At 50.7% G+C, this 12,318-nt stretch overlaps 2 protein-coding genes across 6 annotated transcripts; one reads left to right on the forward strand and one right to left on the reverse strand.

Annotated features, from left to right (window-relative positions):
- The first annotated feature begins 3,290 nt into the window (after positions 1–3,290).
- Positions 3,291–5,540, forward strand: CLDN7 (claudin 7). The gene is made up of 4 exons (XM_036896083.2): positions 3,291–3,920; positions 4,768–4,932; positions 5,048–5,132; positions 5,235–5,540. Exons 1-4 carry the CDS (start codon positions 3,698–3,700, stop codon positions 5,395–5,397), a joined length of 636 nt encoding a protein of 211 aa, XP_036751978.1. The 5' UTR covers positions 3,291–3,697; the 3' UTR covers positions 5,398–5,540.
- Positions 5,541–5,702: 162 nt separating this feature from the next.
- ELP5 (elongator acetyltransferase complex subunit 5) lies at positions 5,703–11,814 on the reverse strand. 5 transcript variants are annotated; one of them, XM_036896079.2, is made up of 8 exons: positions 11,366–11,814; positions 11,152–11,212; positions 10,996–11,076; positions 9,148–9,368; positions 7,810–7,991; positions 7,113–7,208; positions 6,872–6,972; positions 5,703–6,228 (listed from the first exon to the last, which is right to left on the reverse strand). In XM_036896079.2, exons 1-8 carry the CDS (start codon positions 11,406–11,408, stop codon positions 6,114–6,116), a joined length of 900 nt encoding a protein of 299 aa, XP_036751974.1. In that variant the 5' UTR covers positions 11,409–11,814; the 3' UTR covers positions 5,703–6,113. The 5 variants fall into 5 exon arrangements, with proteins under 5 accessions (XP_036751974.1, XP_036751972.1, XP_057356941.1 ...); XM_036896077.2 differs by having other exon boundaries at positions 7,810–8,042; XM_057500958.1 differs by lacking the exon at positions 7,113–7,208 and having other exon boundaries at positions 7,810–8,042.
- Positions 11,815–12,318: the final 504 nt, after the last annotated feature.

Raw genomic sequence — 12,318 nt, forward strand, 5'->3', positions numbered from 1 at the left:
ATTATTGTTGGCACCTTCCAGCCTAGTCATTCACCTACATTCACTGGTAACTTTAGCTCCTGGATCATCACACTTTAAATCATCTTCCTCTTTACACCTATGTTCCTATTGCCATTGTTGGCTTCAAAATCCGTTGGGGTGCTCCATCTAATTGCAGCCTCTCAGCTCAGTCTCATCTCCAGTGATCTTTCTCTTTGGCCTTTACCTTAGGCTTTGTCGTCTCCAAAAACAACCTCCTCCAATTTATTGGATTCAAGCCTCCCACCTCTGATGAGCACTTCCTAGCTTTCCAGCTCAGGTAGTCATGTATCCCCATGCCTTTCACCCCATGGAGACTTCTAAACCATTGACTCCATCAGTTTTTCACTATCTACCAACACTTTATTCTCCTTCATACCCAATTTATATCCATGATCTAACACATAAAACACCCTTTATGCAAATACCTTAAAATCCTTTCTCTCTTTTTTCAGCAAAACCCCAACCTTGGTTGATTCTAACCACTCATGTATGTGCCCCTTGTACCCAACTGTTTATTTGAAGGCTACTACAGCAGGAAGTTCACAGTGATGCTGACTGGTCACACTTTAAATCAGTGGCTCCTAACAGGGACTGATTTTCTTCCTCCCTCACTGGGACATTTGGCAATGTGTGGAGACATTTTTAATTGTCATATTTGGGTTTTGGATGGCTTTTACTGGCATCTAGTCAATAGAAATCAAGGATGCTGCTAAATACCCTATACGGGACAGGACAGTCACCCATAACAAAGAACTAGCTGGCCCCAAATGTCAATAGTGCTGAGGTTGAGAGATCCTGATTTAAATTAATATTACAAGTCTCAAAGGGCAACCAACACAGGTTCTTAGCACTTATTATGCCCTGTAACTTGCTTCTGTCATGGCTGGCTTGTTATTTAATAGTCACTTCCTAGAAAGGTCTCCCTGACCTCACTTAAAGTGGACCCAACCTTGTCATATTCCCATTTTATTGCCTCCAAACATGCACTATTTGGTTTATGCCTTTATTGCCTGTTTCCTCCCTCTAGAATCTATGTTACATGAGCACAGTATCCTTATCTATTTTGTTTACTGCTGTATCCCTAGTGTAAAGCATGGTCCCTGGTATATTACACAGATACTCAGAAAATATTTTTGAATAAGTGGAGGAAAATATTGTTAATTTGCAATGTATTCATTCATTCATCAAATACTTATTGGCGAAAGAACCCAGACACACCTCTACTCTCTTGGAACTTCTAATACAGTGGGAAGACCGACACTGAATGAATTACCACACCAAGTGAATAGTTTCAAACAGTGATAAGAGCTTTGAAAGCAAAGTACAAGTAGTGGTGAGAGCATTTAGCAGGTGATCTGACTCAGTCTGGAGGGAGGGAATCAGGCCAGGCTTCTGAGGAGAAAGGATATTTGAGCTAATAGCTGAAGGATGAGGGGGTTAGAAGGGTAGAGGAAGGTGGGTGGGATAAATGGAGAAGAGCATGCAGGCCTAGAGAACAGAATATGCACAGGCACTTTGGTGAGAAGGAACAGAGTATGTTTCAGGAACAGAGAGCTGTGTGGCCACAGCACGGGGTCTGGTAAGCCCTGGTGTGGCACTTATTAGCCAAATCCAATGAGGGAAATGGAACAAAATAGTGCCATTGGAAGATTCTAAGGGTTTTAAATGGGAAGTGATAAGAGCTAAGTTTGAAAGGGAAAAAAAAGTCACTTGCAGAGAATAGATTTTAGAAGGACAGGCAGGGAAGCAGGGATTGGTTTGGAGGCAGTTGCAGAGGTGATGGTGTTAGTGATCTTGGAGAGAAGTTGGAGATACTACTGAGAAACATGGAATTTTACAGCTAGTAAGTAAGCACCTTAAAAAAAAAAACTCACCATTTACCAAAAGTAGAAAAATAAAAATGGATAACAAATTGTTCACTAAAGTGTCCATATTACAGAAAAGCTGACCAATTAGCTTAGTATGAGGCCCTTTAATGAGTTTATTGAATAAAAGAAGGAAAGACAGAGAAATGTTTGAAAGAGAGGAACTAAGCTGGAAAACGTGAGAGAACAGGTAAAAAAGGGAGAGAGAAAAATGAAATGAGAGAGAGACAGTAGAAAGGTGTGTGCCTGAGGCATGAGGAGGTGGGAAGAGAGGTAGGTTGGGAGGAAGCTGGGCAAGAAGTGGAGCAGCAATGTACATCCAGGAAGATGAAAAGAAGGACTAACTAGTGACGCTGGGTCCTAGCGCACTGGTGGTGGCGTGCAAAGGCAGACTGGGGGCGGGGGTGGAATAGGTGGGAGTCTGCCGGCTGAAAAAGGCCGCATGAGAGTCTGATGTTGGGAGGACAAACCCGAGCAGGCATTGCAAAAACAGGCAGGGCCTGGCTGGGGATGAGGGAAAGGTAGGGACAGGTCTGGAAAGACTCCAAGAGAGGGGAAGGATGGGAGTGGCCAGGACTCTGACCTAGGCCTTACCCTGCTCCCCACCCTCCTCTGGCTTCTGGCCTCAGAAGTTTCTTCCTTCGGCTTTAAGGACCCTTGCTGTGCAAGAAGGACCCAGACTTGAAGTCATGTCGGGGATTGGAATGGGGGGCCAAGAAGAGGGGGTGTTGGAGCGCCACGGGAGTCTGTTGGAGGGCAGGCTGGGAGGGCCACGGAGAGTTGTGGGGGCAGTGGCTCCGGGAGCTGAGACGCCAAGCAGGCTGCTGAAGTGGGGAGTTCTGAGGGACTGGAGCCAGGGACCCAGAAGGTGGAACCTGCTAGGAGGCTGATGAAAGAGAAGAGCAAAGTGTGGGGGCAAAAGCAGGACGGGACAAAGAGATCCCAGAGTAGAAGCCAAGAGTCTCTGCGGGGGGGAAAAGGAGGAGCCAAGGCTGGCCAGGGGCCCCCCCGCCCGGTGGCTCCGCAAAATCCCAGGCGCACCTGTTGGCGAAAGAGGAAGGCGCATCCTGGTGCCAGAGGGAACCCCAGTCCAGGGGTGCTGACTCTGAGCTTGGAATTCCGGAGAAGTCTCCACATTCTCCCCACCTGTGGTCAAAGCCCCACAAGTGAAGGGGCGTGACCCTGCTGCTCAGGTTTCTTCCTCTTTTCCTGGGCAAGGACGGGGGAACGCTAGGATTTCCGGCTCAGGTGAGTGTCCCTTCGGTGACGTCAGGTCACTCTCGGCCGCCCCTCCGGTTCCGCCCCACCCCGCGCTCCCGGTGCTCGCGGGGGCGCGCCTCAGACGCCCTGCATATATACTCAGGTGCGCGGCACCTGTTCGCCCGCACCTTCCCTCTCCGCTGAGCGACCTATCCCTCGCTCTGCAGCTTCGTGCCGACAGCCCAGGGCACTCTGGGGCCTTCCAGCACCCAGGACCGCGCCTATATTGTCCCCTTACCTTTTGTTTGGGTAGGGTCGCCGTGAGCACCGGAGGAAACCGCCTGACCTTCGCGGATCGCTTTTGTTGGCCACAAGTCCCCGCGGGCCGTAGCCTGTTCGCTGTGCTGTGAGACCCTCGCTTCGCCTGGAGGGATCGATTTGTGTTTACCTCGGGTGACGAAAAGATTTGCAGGCACTCAGCCAAAGACTTTTCTGCCTTGTTGGGTGACTTAAAACTCCACCCCAAGTTGTCTTTTGTGGAGTTGGCCCCCAAGTTTGGTTTAACTGCAGGGTCGCCCACCCGGCGTCCCCAGCCTTTATTGAGGGCGGAAATGGCCAATTCGGGCCTTCAGCTGTTGGGCTTTTCCATGGCTCTGCTGGGCTGGGTGGGCTTGTTGGCGTCCACCGCCATCCCGCAGTGGCAGGTGAGCTCCTACGCGGGCGACAACATCATCACAGCCCAGGCCATGTACAAGGGGCTGTGGATGGACTGCATTACCCAGAGCACGGGCATCATCAGCTGCAAAATGTACGACTCGGTGCTCGCCCTGCCGGGTAAGACCGCGGGACCGACGGGGCGGACGAGCCCAGGGCCGCGGTTGAGGGGTGGAGTGCGGAACAGGGAGGCCCCACAGCCCGACGCTCTGGGTTGCTCGGGAGCTGGCAGAGAGAGGAGGCGGCGGAAGTGGTCGCACTGGGGCAATGAGGCTGGGCAGGAGCGGGCCCTAGTCGTGGCGGCTGCACGTGGGCGCGCACCCCGGACTGCTGCGCCCCTCGGCTGAGCTAAGCAGGACGGGCCCAACCCCTCGAGGAAGCGGAGTACTAGGTCGGGACCTCCCCTCCCCCAACCCCTTGGGCAGGCAATTACCTCTGCGGTCTCCCGCCCTTTTCCCCTCGGACAAAAGGCGGGGCGACGCCGCCGCGGGATCGGGCCGAGAGCCGAGGAGCCGTGTACTCTGATAGACGTGGGCCGCTGTCTGCTGCTTGCGGCCTCTAATCTTATCGGCCGATTAGCCGAAGCCACAAAACGCGTGGCCTCGATAGTAGGGTCAGAGTAGGGACGTGGGCCGGGATCAGCTGCGGGCCGGGGTTCCGGCCGCTGCCTCAGCTTTTCTTCGCGGTTCTCTTTTACCCTTCCCCCTAGCCGGGGCAGTTTCATCGAAACCCTTGTGCCCCGAGCGGGTCCTACCACTGGGAGGGCGGGGCAGAGCCGGACGGCAGTAGAGTCGGGAGCGGTGGGATCCACCCGCTTTGGGACTTGGGGGGCAGAGGGAGACCCTGGCCGGTGGCTGGATCCAGCGCCCGGCCACTTAGTGGGTGCGACGAGCGACCGAATGGCTGGAGCTGTCCAAGGGCCTCCTGCATTTCCAGCAATGACGGCGTCCTTCCCTCTTCCTCGCAGCGGCCATGCAGGCCACCCGAGCCCTAATGGTGGTATCGCTGGTGCTGGGTTTCCTGGCCATGGCGGTGGCCACGATGGGTATGAAGTGTACAAACTGTGGCGGAGATGACAAAGTGAAGAAAGCCCGTATAGCCACGACCGGAGGCATCATTTTCATCTTCGCAGGTGAGCAACAGGTTGAAGGTGGGCCCAAGGGTTCTCCCATCTCCTATCCTGGAGGACTGACAGTGGGCAAGGTGGCTTGGGGGCTCACAATATCTGAACCCTATTCTATCTCTAGGTCTTGCTGCCTTGATAGCTTGCTCCTGGTACGGCCACAAGATTGTCTCAGACTTTTATAACCCATTGATTCCCATGAATACCAAGTAAGTATGGGAACCCTGCCTCCAAAGGGGACATGTGTGTGGCGGTCCTGGGCTAGGGAGAGGCAGGCCAGGATTTCTGACCCTAATCCCTTCTGTCCACAGGTACGAGTTTGGTCCTGCCATCTTCATTGGTTGGGCAGGGTCTGCTCTGGTTCTCCTGGGAGGTGCACTGCTCTCTTGTTCTTGCCCTGGGAGTGAAAGCAAAGCTGGGTACCGTGCACCCCGCTCCTACCCTAAGCCCAACTCTGCCCAGGAATATGTGTAAGCTGGGACCCCCTTGCCTCCAGCCTGGCAGCTATGGATATGGTGTGCCCAAACAACTGAAAGGCCCTGGGGCAGAAAGCTGAGCCCATAGGCAGGGCGTGAAGCAGAAGCTTTAAGTTACTCCAGCCCTGCACACCATGTAGTTTCTTGGGGGTGGGGGTGGGGGTAGAGAGGGGAGGGTGTGCTTTTTGTACAGTAATAAAAAGTATGTTTTGGAAAGTAGGCTTTTATCTGCTCTGCAAAACCCCTCCCTCACAACCTGAAATGCACCTACGTATATTAAAAACAAACACACACACAGTACCGCTGATGTGGGAAACTGTTCCTGTTCCGCCATTTCATTGTCATTCAGGCCTAAATTCTAAGTAACTCAGGTTCTTGGCTCCCTCATCCATTCTCACCCTCCAGTCCCTTCCACTCCCAACTCTTGCTTAAATAGGTAGCAAAAAGTTTTCTTTAATAAAAAAAAATAAGTATTTTATTAGTGTGGGGAGGAGTTCTACTCTCTCACCTTCCCCTTTGCCATCATCCAATTTTTGTCCTGCTTGGAAGCTACTCCCTTAGCTCATGGCATCACAGGGCAGGGCCTTCATAGACCCAGGGAACAAAGGGTGGGGCAGGACAGGGTAAGGCCACTGTAAACAATGGAAGGTTATGGGTCCCAGGTCTTCCTCTTCCCCCGCTTCCAATTACAGCCTAATCAAATCCGTTGAACAGTCAAATATCTAGGTCGTCGTCTGGGTCTTCTTGGTCCAGGTCATCACAAGCATCTGGCTCATAGAAGATGTGGCTGGTAGCCTGGCCTGGCCCAGGGTACAGTAGAGCCTGCTGTCTGAGAAGAGACAATGGGAGAATGGGTGCTGGTGCAGGTGGACAATAGGTCATGCCTGGATACCCACTTCCCAGTGACTGACTCACTCCCTCTTTGGTCTCCATGTTTTGTTGGTCCAAGTCCCTTTTCCTGGTCTGTTTAGTTGGTACTGAAACACCATTTGGTACTGAGAAAGATACTATGTGCATCACTGTCCTAATACCCTAAATTTTCAGCAGCTTGCGGGCCAGGATCCTGTTGTAGTCTAGCTTCCCCCACCCACACACTGGGCACAGAACAACAGGCATCCCCCAAGCCCTTATTAACCTGCATTTGCCACACCCATCTAGCTCCCTATCCTAGCACTGCTGCCTGGAGATAAGGCCACTTCCCCAGGGTCCCGTCTGGTTCAGCCCAGGCCCAGATGGCTCTGGGAACAACCATGGAGCTGGGGCCCAAGGCTCTTACAGAGACAAGAGACAAAGGCCCTTTGCCATTCTGGGGTATGGGTGGGTAGAGAACCACTCCTTGGACTTGTCTCTGGAGGTGGACTTCAGACCCTATAAATTCTGAGAGGTTAATCAATAACCTGCTGTTGCTCCATCTCTCAGGCCCAGATGCTGGGCTCTACAAAGGCATCTGGGCACCCAGGCCCCAATCTTACTTTTCAGAGCTGAATTGGAAGGGCAGGATCAGACTATCTTTGGCTTCTCTTTCTTTCTTGGACAGGTGAAGGTTAAAGGTCAAATGAGTCATAGGGTCCACCTGTAGGTACAAAAGATGCTGCCACTCTGCCCCATCACTGGAATACCTGAGCTCACCCCAACGTCTGCAGTTTTTCTCTCTTTCCTTTCACCAGACCCCAAACTCCATCCCGTTGTTCTGGCCCTAGCCCTCTTAGATACCGGGTGTGTGTGAAGATCTGGGTAGAGCTGGGACTCTAGTGGGGATCCCCTTTGGAGATGCAGGCTGAAGTCAGGCAGGATGGAGAACCACAGAGTCTGGGGAGAAGAAAGAATATCAAAAAGGTGTTTTCCATCTTACTGAACAAATCAGAGAGAACTTGGTTCTTACATGCATCATCATCTTACATGATGTAAGTACTTACGTACATCTGACTTACAAAAAGTCAGCTAAGTTCCCATACTTAGCACCCCAAATCCCCAATCACCTATGTAACTGGCTGCTTTCAGCTTCTGCTCTTCACTTCTCACCCCTCCTTCAAACCCCACTATGTGGACTTGTTCCTTCTCCCCTAGTAATCACTCCCAGTCTTTTCTCCTTTTCCATTTTCTAAAAGGCAGTATCTTTCATTGGTTAAGGTCAAGGATCTGAGTCAGGCATCTTGAGCTCAAATCTTGGCTCTACCACTTAACTTTTTGTAACCTTGGGTTAACTGATTTAAATTTAAACCTTCCTGGATTTCATTTCCCAACCTGAAAAATGGGGATAAAAAACATCTACCTCACAGGGTAGCTGTGATGATGAAGGAAACTGATATGATAAGAGCCCAGGGAAGTACTCAATCATAGCAGCTTTTTTATTGCTCTTCTCATCCAGACCTCCCTCTGTCTGACCCCAACCTCCAGTGCTTCTCCTGACCTCATGGGTTGGGCGCTGTTGGGGCCTCCGATAGAGGATGTGGGCTGAGGCTTGGCCCACTGTACCACTCAGGGTCACCTCAGCCTGGGCAAGGCTGCTCAATGCTACCATGGGACCTGGGCCATGAAGCTCTTCATGTAGTAGGCCCAGCACATGCACATGCTGCACTGGAGTGCTGTCACCTGGAGAGGGACAAGAAATGTAGGGCAAAAAGGGAGCATTGGGGTAGGGGCCTGGGAACAAATAGAAAAAAAGGGAAGGTGAGGTCTACATTCCATCACAGCTCCATCACAATCCCAACTTATCTTGGCCAGTTTCACAGCCCTGCTCTGAGCCTCTCTCAGCCCTCACTTTTAACGTACTTTCTTACTCCAATGTAAATCTGATCAAAGCATGCTCTGGCTTCAATCCTCAGGAGCTCCTCATGGCCTTCAGTGTGGAATTAACACATCACCTGGTCTCTGCTTACTCTTCAGCCTCATCTCTGACATACTGAACTACTTGCAGTTGTTGGAACTTGCTGAGATCCCAGTCAAGGTTCCTTTGATTTCCTCCTTTTCTCCCCCTCCCTTTTTCGGAGGATTTATAGTGTCAGGCACCGCACTACTTTCAGTATTTCAACCCTTATGAAAGTCAGTACTTTTAGGTTGAATCATAGGAAATTGCTGTTAATTGACATTTGACCTTATCTGACTTACAAAAATACCAATTCCAATTGGTTCATCTGAATACTATGAAGTCCTATACTAGACTTGAATACTATAAACTCAACTTTTACAGAGGAAACTGAAGCATTAAGAGATCAAGCACCTTAATATAAACCTGGATATCTGACTCCAAAGCCCATTCTAGAAGCCATAGTGTACTTCAGGGCTAGTCCCAGTGCCTCTTGCATGGTCAAATTTGCCTGTCTGACCCCTTGACTCTCAGGACATTCCTTCCTTAAGGTACTCTGTGCATGTTCCTTTGTCACTGTGGCCCTTATCAGACTATCTTGTAACTGCTTGTTTACTTGTCTGTGTCCTTTATGGGACTTTGAGCTCTGGAAGGCAAGGACCTTATTACTGTTAAGTCTTTATTCTCCCATTATTTCCCATGTACCTGACACGTATATATTTAGTGTCCGTTGAATGAATGAAAGAAATGGAGTAAGAAAGGACTTGGAAAAGAAAGAACTGATTGTGTCATGTATTACGCAGAAGTCAAGAACTAGGATAAAAGTTAAGGAAATGGAAGAAGATCCAATTGGATTTCCCTAGTTTTCCCTTAAGGTAGAAAGAGCCTTGTTCCTTGGCAGGGGGAGATGTGTGAGGGGAAGTAATGAAGGAGGGATCTCACCAGGGTGGGAGTGCTGATGGCTCAGGGCATGCAAGGTCTGGCAGAGTGTGGTACAGGGGAGGTGAAGCAGCAGCCAGCTGAGTGAATCAAGAGCAATGGTGACAGGACCAAGATCTTTCTTCCCACACATGGCTCTCAAGGCTCCCAGGGGTCCCCCAGGAAGGGCTTTCCCAGTCTTTGACCAGTTGAGAGGGTCTCTGAAGAAATCATGGTAAACTAGCCTGCAAAAAAGGAAAACAGGAGATAATATCATACCATCCCCTCCCTACAATCTTTTATTTCATTCTCTGATCTTTGTGGCTCTGTTTTCTTGATTTAATACCCTAAATATCAGTGAAAGGCAATACTGAAAGGTAAAATATGATTGAGAGCATAGACTCTGGTATCAGACAGCTGGGAGCTCTAAGATTGGCTATGCTACCTGCCAAAGGTCACCAAACTGATCAATTAAGTAATCTTTCTAAGATTCAATTTCATCATTTGCAAAACAGGGATATCAAACTTCTGACATTCACTACTAGACACATACTAAATGATTGATAAATGTTAGCTATTGTTATTATCAAATACCTCCTGAGTGGTGTCTTAAGTGTATGATTCTTCGGATGGAAAAAGAGAAAAGTCAAGTTCTTGCCTATTAAACAGCTTAGAGAGGGTCAAGAATTAAGTCATGTGGTACTAACTCCAGATAAAATAGCACTTCAGGAAAAGGAGTCTGGCATGGGCTAGAAATCCTGGGAAAGCTTCATGGTGGCAAAACTTGTTCCCAGACATCTCCTTTCTATCTTCTGCTTCTCTTGTGAATGCCATCTTAACATATGGCATCACCTCTATCACAATGATAGACACAAATTTAGGGCTCAACAGACAGATGTAAACTATTATCATTATCCACTGAGCTACCCAGGCCAGGAGTAATTTTCTGTAACCAGGCAACATAGGTGGGTTCAGGGACCTCCTGATCTGGATATTTTCCTCCACTATATGAATCTGGAGTCCTGGAAATTCTACTTGTTAAAGTCCTTTTACAGTTGTCCTAAACTCTCCATCCTTACTGTCACTCCTTAAGCCAGGCTCTGTCATCTCCTATCATTATTTTCAAAGACTTAGGAGAGCAGGGACCATTTCTGTCTCATTCACTGCTATATCTCCAGTTCCTAGTAGAGCACCTGGTTCATAGCTGGTACTTAGTACATACAGATCTGAGCGAACGTGAGTTAGTGCAATAGCCTTTCCATCTGGTCTCCCTACCTCCAGGCTGCCCTCTTCCAACCCATTCTCCACACTTTGGTCACTGGAGTAACAGGCATGATGTTATCACTCGCCCACATTTTCAAATGACTCCCCACTGCCTTTAGGATAACATCTTAACTCCTTTTCACAACTCTGTAAGACCATTTACTATCAACCACCTTTTTGTCTGACCTCAGGTAGCTCTTCCACCTCCCATCATCACCTATGCTTTCCTATACTTCCATAACTTTGCACAAGCTGCTCCCTCTGCCTCTACAACAAGTTCCTCAGCTGCTTGCAGTTAGTTTTCACACAAGTTTGGAATCCATTTTTGGATTAAGCTGCCAGACTCTGAGTAACTCGAAAAATAGAACATGTTTATTCTTACCCTCCAGGGCTAAACTGTAATGTTGGCCTTTCATTACTCTTTCTTCTCTAGTCTCTGTTTTGGATTCTCCAGATAATCACCATTCTTCATTCCTCTTATTCTTGCCCCTAAAAGATCCATAGATCTACACAGCTTGCTACCACATACCATGTTCTGCCCTCGTTGCTGTAAGTTCCATAGCAACAGAGGTCCCACACCCAACTAACTCCCTTCCAATTTGTACTTACTGGCTGTTGATACCAGAGTCAAAACCTTCACGAAACTCTTCCTCGCTCACTTCACAGCCCAGGATGTGGACTTGCTCCCCACTGAGGAAGAGATGAGAGAGCGTCAAAGAGTGGGGCCCATGCTTCCTTCCCGGGGAGATGCTGCGATATACTCACCACAGTACTGATTTCTTGATAAGCGCCTTCAAGAGACTGCGCCCTTCCCACTCCACGGAGTCTGGGGAGAGCGAGGGACGGATAAAGAGTGAGAACAGTGGTTTCCGCCTTCACGAACCCGTAGCGACCACCCCTAGCCTGTGACAACATGGCCCTTCCTCTCCACTTCCGCCCCTTGGGCCTGGTTGGAATCCCCCGTGTCTCTGACCCTCACCCCGCAGCAGCACCAAGCCTCTAAGAGCCGACAGCGACTCCATCTCCAACTCGCTTGTCTTTTCTCAGACGCCCTGTGATGGCGTCACGGCCCGATGGCCCCGCCCACTCAGGTGAAAGGGGCGGAGCATCCATGATTCCTCCCACGACTAAGACCTGGCATAGTCTGGGAAGAGGTAGTGATCATGTTTAATAACTCAGGGGCTGTCGCAGAAAGGCCCCTCCCGAGCCCTGCCGCATGGACGTAGGGACGATGGCCCTCTCTACACTTTTTCCAAGACTAGGATGGGAAGAGTCGTTGGGGCAGTAGCCGGTAGAAGGGGTATGTGGCTCGAGCTGGTCCGACGGGCCGAACCTCCGGGTCTCGTGACGTCACGCCGCCCCGCCCACTCAACTTAAGGCGGGGCCTGATTCGCTCCAGGCTCCGCCCCACCGCCAACTTTCGCGCGTGCGCCAAACTGTGGCCTTGAGCGGAGCTAACTCCACTTTCCTGATTCCCACCCCCATAGACCGAGTAGGTCGAACAGTAGTCCCGGTAAAGCGAATACACGTCAACACCGGAAGTAGTGTCAGAGGGGAAGAGGAGGGGGGAAGAAAGGAGGAGGGAGTCCTTTGGGCGGTAAAATGGCGCCCGTCAGAGTGGGAAATCCAGCTGCAGAGGCTGCAGCCCCGTTCCCCAGCGGCTAAGGCACCCCCGACCTCGGGGAGGGGGAGGCCGCTCCGGTCCAGCCATCCGCGCCCTTCGGCTCCCCCTCCCCCTCTTTCCCCGCTCCTTTGCTCAGAGGGCAGGTTTTCCGCTGCCGCAGCCCTTCGCGCGTCGCTCCCCCCCCCGCCCGCTCTTTCCTGCGGGCAGCCCTCTAGCGCGCCTGCGCAGCAGGCCACCCTCCGCTTCCCCCTTCCCCTCCCCCTTCCTTCTCCCTCCCTCCCTTTTCCCTAGCCCCTTCCCCCACTACC

This window comes from Manis pentadactyla, chromosome 4 (assembly GCF_030020395.1).
Source record: "Manis pentadactyla isolate mManPen7 chromosome 4, mManPen7.hap1, whole genome shotgun sequence".
NCBI lineage: Eukaryota > Metazoa > Chordata > Mammalia > Pholidota > Manidae > Manis > Manis pentadactyla.

Coding starts and splice junctions, on each gene's coding strand:
- CLDN7 (XM_036896083.2), top strand. CDS start 3,698: ATGGCCAATTCGGGCCTTCAGCTGTTGGGCTTTTCCATGGCTCTGCTG. Junction 3,921..4,767: donor CTCGGTGCTCGCCCTGCCGG/GTAAGACCGCGG, acceptor TCTTCCTCGCAG/CGGCCATGCAGGCCACCCGA. Junction 5,133..5,234: donor TTGATTCCCATGAATACCAA/GTAAGTATGGGA, acceptor TTCTGTCCACAG/GTACGAGTTTGGTCCTGCCA.
- ELP5 (XM_036896077.2), bottom strand. CDS start 11,408: ATGGAGTCGCTGTCGGCTCTTAGAGGCTTGGTGCTGCTGCGGG. Junction 11,213..11,365: donor AGGCTTGGTGCTGCTGCGGG/GTGAGGGTCAGA, acceptor CGCTCTCCCCAG/ACTCCGTGGAGTGGGAAGGG. Junction 8,043..9,147: donor CCATCAGCACTCCCACCCTG/GTGAGATCCCTC, acceptor ATTTGTTCCCAG/GCCCCTACCCCAATGCTCCC.